Here is a 5,730-nt window from a genome sequence, read left to right on the forward strand (position 1 = left end):
GGAACAGGATGATGAAAGAGCTTGTTCCTCAATGTGCCATCTGCAGTCACTATTACACATTCACCTAATATATTTCTCTTTCTATTCTTTGCCCTTACCTTCCTCTCCCTCTCTCTTACACACACACACGCGTGCGCGCGCACACACACACACACACACATTATACCTTAGTTGTAATTACAGAAGAAATAATTTCAGCTCTTCAGGCACTGTTGGATGTGGCGTGAAATGGTGAAATGGCACAGCAAGAAAGTTAACTATGGACCCCAACACCCTTACATAGACACATGCACAAACACATTTGCAGGAGTCCAGATGGGCCGTGTGTTATTGCTGAATAATGCATGCTATGTAGACTCTATAAAAGATACATGGGCAGAGAGAGCTAAGAATCATTCAGGCACCATGGCCAGTTTGGTGAGGGCAACGTTGGAGCATCCCTTGTGCAAATTTGGAGCTATAACAGGCTTTTCAGCTTGTACATATTTAGCTATAGGTGACCCAACAGGGAAAATATTTAGCTCCAGTTAGAGAGAAAAATAAAACTTGCCTTTTAGACACTGTCAGCTGATATTGTGGCTGGCACTCTGCCCGGTGTCTTTGCAGTCACCTTCAAAAGGCTTTTGTGGTTTAAACCATAAAACTTGGGGAATTACACAGCAGATTCTTTGCTAGAGGCTCGGATTTCAGAGCATCGCTTAGAAACACTATGAAAAATATCCAACAGTCTGTCTTCATGTAAAATACCCAGAAGAGGGGAGGGGCGAGGGGGCGAGGGGGGGAGGTCCAGGTGAAGGGTAAATGCTGCACTCATGTGGGGAAAATGAGCAGCGCTTTTTTTCTTCTTCTTCTTTTTCCTCTGGAGTCATATGACAGGACACGCGCATCATTAAGTGTTGCGTTCAGTGCTGACGGAACGCTCACTTCTCTATGAGTCGCAGTTTGATGCACAGTAAGGCCACAAAGAAAATTGATTAGCAAGAAAGAAAAATTGAAAGCCAAGTAACTTCACACAAGTTGTATTATCTCGTGATTTTGTTAAATCAGTATACAGCAGCTGAAAGATAAACAGACAAAAAACACAAGTAGTTTAACAGTTATATTTAAGTCAACTTTTCATGTAAAGTTGACTACCTGAGAACTAGACTACTTTTTCAGTTTTAGATTGTTAAACCTATAGGGAGAGAAATAATGCATGCCGTGCCTCAAATCATTCTGGGCAACACGTGGGATGCAAGGTCCATTGAAAGTTTTGAGTTTTCATATTTCCGACAGCATTTGAAAGCACCATCGTAACTTCGGACAGACAGCGGAACCAGTGAAGGAATTCGGGAGTTGCCAGCGCCAAGTTCACATACCGTCAAGAAGGAGGAGTTTTCAGGTCATCTTTTTTTTTAAAAAACAAGGAGGGTTAACTGTAAGTATTTACTCCCTTGGAAAATATCTATCTACACTTTCCTCTCAACACAGCTGTTTCAGTGTTAGCGTTAGTTGACAAGAAAGCGGAACTAGCTAACTAGCAGGCCAGCACGTACATTAGCCTGTTTAAGAAATTACCCTCTCGGATTTTACCCTCTTTGCGATAGCTGAGCACCACTGCAAGTTTTCAGACAATGTAAGACAAGTTTAATTCGCTTTGATAAACTGTTTGACATTTGTCTCTTCCTCTTTTGTAACTTTTTCATTGCGTTTAAGAAGTTTTGTTTTGGAAACCTCTCGGCCCCAGTGATAGTGTAATGGGTGTGGGACACTGCCTGAAACTACGGGGGTTTCTTGTAATGCTTTTTCACCTGTTTATCAAGTGATCCACGTTACGTGGCCACTTGGCAGTTAACCACAGTCAGGTGTGTGGTTACGTGTTACAGCAGGAATCATTAACCACATGTCGTATTTTCCTCAGTCTTCTGTCTTGAAGAATGCTTTTATCGTTTACAAATAGTTGAATCAAATGTCGCAGTTTAGGCTTTGCCTGTCTGGTATGATGTCATAGGTCCCCTTGTTTGTTATTAGTCAACCCTCCTACCCAAAACATGACCCAAAACATGACACACTTTCCTCCTCGGCATAATAAATAGGTTGTCTTTATTCAAGACAGCCTGTAAGGACAAATCGTTGAACAATAGCTTCTGTCTGATTGTTTAAAGAAAATAAAACATCAAGAGTGAAATGAGGATATGTGTTCAACGTGATTGGAATAAGACGCCACCTGTGCTCCAATCAAATCTGGAGGAACAGGTTTGGGTAGAAGAACAAGAAACGCATTTCCCTGTGTGGTGTTTGCCACTTGTGTTTGGTCAAGTGAAGAAACTGCAACATGAATCGGTATGTTCTTTAGCCTCGGTTGTATTATTTCCTTTGTTCCTCTGAACTAACATTTTTCTGTTTGTATTAACTGTGGAATGAATTTAAGGGTTGGGTACGTAGTTTGGGGTGCAAATAAACAAAATATAATATTTAAGTCATATACTTAGTAAATCTAGTCACATATGTGGCTAAACACAGAGAACATTTGCTATCAGTTTATAAAAAGCTCTGCTTTTACTGTCACATTTATTATGTATCGCTGACATGTTCATCTGCCCTCATCGTGGCTATCTAAAGAGTGTAGGTGTGTAAAGGAGTCCACCTTCATTGTTATAGTTGTAAACTCACATCAGTGTCTTGCCAAGTCCAATAATCGGTCAGAAAAGGCAGTGAAGCCTGAGTGAATAAAGTGCACTCTTGTCCAAAAAGCAGAGTCAACAACATTAAATCCTCTGCACTGTCTGCCAAGTAGACTATCCGTATTTTGTTTTTTCTTTTTTCCTTTCCTTTTCCCCTCAGGATGTTTAGGGGCTGCAGGTTTGAAAGGGAACTTGAAGTTCAGGGGTTATTTGCAAAACAGGAAAATGCCACTTGAATGTTAACAAGGAAAAGCAGATGACAGGAAAAATGAGGGGGGAAAAAGCAGCAGTGTTTGCATCTAAAAACTCTAGCCTTGGAGTAAATGATTCAGCTTTGTTTTTACAGTTTACTGCTTCTGCCCTTGACAGTACAGTGATAGGAAAACAAGCTTAATTCTTTGGTTATGATGAGCTTTATCTAATGTTGCCTTGTTCACCAAAGCTTGTCTGAGGCCATTACGCCAGTCATTTTTAGCATATCCCATGATACGAGACTGCATGAAGGTCACCTGACAAAGTAATTTTGTTTGGATTGGATTTGTATCTGCTAAACTCCTGCACGAGCTAACATCACTCATTATGTGATCCAAATTATAACTGCAACAATTAACACACTTTGTTCCTCTAAATGAATTGTACTGAAATGCACAATACAAGTTGGGAGACAGCTTGTTCCTCGTGTATCTTGTTTTTAGATCTCTAACAAACATAAGCATTTTCTTCTGATCTGTTTTCATCTGTCTTGTTTTGACTGAACTATTCATACTCTGCATTGTTTGAAAACTACAGAGGGCACAAAAAAACAGGCAGTTTTCACACTTTCTGGGTTTTAGTTGCTAGACACGGTCAGCTCTTCCTGCTGCTGTTCACAGCTTCTTGATGATACTGCCTCATGCCTAGCCTGCTGTTTTTACAAATTGTGCATGATCATGAAATCTGAATGTTGATCTGAACAGAGCATGCACTGAGCTGGCAAACATGGACTTGTGCATCCTGATGTGACCAGCTCTGGAAGTTAATCACATCCAAGATTATAGCAGTAAAACTGGTAATGCCTTTGTTCTCAGGCATTACCAGTTTTTGGTGACTAACTGACAATGAAGCTTCTTAAGAATTCAGTGTTTAACACAGAGGAAGGAAAGTTGTTTGATTCACATTACAAGGCACCTTTTTTATGGATATATGACAGGACATGGATTTTATGGATGTTATACTGTTCTAATTAAGTTGATTTAGTGTTTCAGTACATATGCTGACCATAAAGATACTAGTGAGTGCACAGCCTGTTATCTTATAATCACATTTTGTCATTAGTTTCGTGTTAAACCAACCACAGAGAGCATCTGCTGTTATATAATTATTCTAATGTAGCAGCATAGCTGTGTTTTAGGTATTTATGCACTTCATTTTCACAGTTCTGTTTTAAAAGTAGCTCTGGTACTGACTTAAGATGTAAAAACTCACTTTTTATTTTGTTATATCAGTTTATGGTATCATGATTTTTCCTTTTCCAATTTTATTTAGTGACGTACACTGCATCTGTTTCATGCAGCGGGAGGTTGATGCATTTTGAAAATTCTGAAGAAAATCACAAGCTCATCACTTAGTTGTAGTCGAATAAGTTAACAAATGTAAATACCACCGTAAACCTCTAAATATTCCTTAAGGACTTTATTTCATGTGCTTTTTATAAACTTTTACTGGTTATTTCACTGAGCTGCAACCTTAAAATGTCTAATAATAACCAGTGATTTAAATTCACTTTTATGTATCGTAGGCAGGCACGATAAGTGTTTCCTGCTAGTTGTCACTATCCAGTCTCACGCCTCTGATTTCCATATCATAAGCTCCACATCAAAGTTCCCTCATTGTTGGCATACATGATTCTACTAGCCATCCCACTGCTAAGCTTTACATGCCTTATCACTAAGCCAGCTCTGTGTCCAGACTCGCAACACTCCTTCAGGGGAAGGAAAAGAGATTTGTTTGGATTTTGCATCTTTTCTTTCCCTCTCCATATGATGGATACAAACAAGGTGAACATTGATTGCACATTTAAATGCTTAACCTTTGTAAATGCGTCCTCTATTTTTAGTAATGTAAAACACTGAGCCTTTTTTTTTTCTTTTATTTTGTGGTCTTTCCAAATCTTAACAGATGGATTCATTTATCCTTATTTTTTTAAAACATTAATTGTTCTACATTTATGGTTCACTGCTGTAAAAAATGTTGTCAAATCAGATTTGATAACTTTGTAGCAGGTTGTCAATGTGAGGAAACTTTCCACCACAACTTATCACAGTTTTTCTGGTAGATTTATCTACGAACAAGCCAGGAAACAAAGTAGACCGAACATTTAATGAGTTGTAATCTCTATAAGCACACATCTGTAAGCACAATATAAACAGTATCTGCAAGCAACATCATTTTGATACCTGAAAATATCAGGTTTCCACTTCTCCTATTCAACAGGCTTTGGTTAAAAGGTCGGAAACCATTGGTTTGTTTTGATAATGACTGGTGAACGGGAAGTGTGGCCTTGATATCCTTCATCTGCTATTGTCGATATCGTGGCTGCATCAGAAGCCTTGATATATCAGCTGTTTTATTGCAGGAAATTCATGTAAAAGAAGCTTATTACATATTATATAAGTTACATATTATATAACCATGTTTGTTTTTTGTTCTTTAAATTTTGTTAACACTTGCAAAGTTCACATGGCAACTGTGCTCAACTTAAAAAATAAGTTGCAATTTCATGATAATTGATGCACTCTGATGCTATTTAGTGACCTTTGAACTCTGCCCCTCTTGCAGGCCTCAGACTATTGAGCTCAGTAAGACGGGAGGAGCCTCCAAACAGGACACCAGCAACATGGATGACATGACTGTGGAACAGATGGCGATTAGGGCCAACCAAGTGACTGATGAGGTACTGACTCCTAAACAATGCATACTCACATCCATTGTGTCATCATCTGTCGAACTGTGAAACTTCCTTAAAGTGAGTTTGTAATATAGAGTTTGTAAATGTACGAATGTCATGCAGGGAAATGGATTATGCTGA

General features: G+C 38.8%; 1 protein-coding gene across 3 annotated transcripts in view; it reads left to right on the plus strand.

The window, feature by feature from the left end:
* Positions 1 to 1,275: 1,275 nt before the first annotated feature.
* The window catches only part of snap23.1 (synaptosome associated protein 23.1), a 13,471-nt gene continuing 9,016 nt past the window's right edge, over positions 1,276 to 5,730 (plus strand). The window contains exons 1-3 of one of the 3 annotated variants that reach the window (XM_080294004.1): positions 1,453 to 1,615; positions 2,145 to 2,322; positions 5,481 to 5,595. In XM_080294004.1, coding sequence (XP_080150130.1) covers positions 2,315 to 2,322; positions 5,481 to 5,595 — 123 coding nt within the window. In that variant the 5' untranslated portion in view covers positions 1,453 to 1,615; positions 2,145 to 2,314. Of the gene's footprint in view, positions 1,616 to 2,144; positions 2,323 to 5,480; positions 5,596 to 5,730 lie in introns of all 3 variants that reach the window. The other 2 variants (XM_026152159.2, XM_026152158.2) reach the window with 2 other exon arrangements.

This window comes from Astatotilapia calliptera, chromosome 19 (genome assembly GCF_964374335.1).
Source record: "Astatotilapia calliptera chromosome 19, fAstCal68.1, whole genome shotgun sequence".
Classification (NCBI taxonomy): domain Eukaryota; kingdom Metazoa; phylum Chordata; class Actinopteri; order Cichliformes; family Cichlidae; genus Astatotilapia; species Astatotilapia calliptera.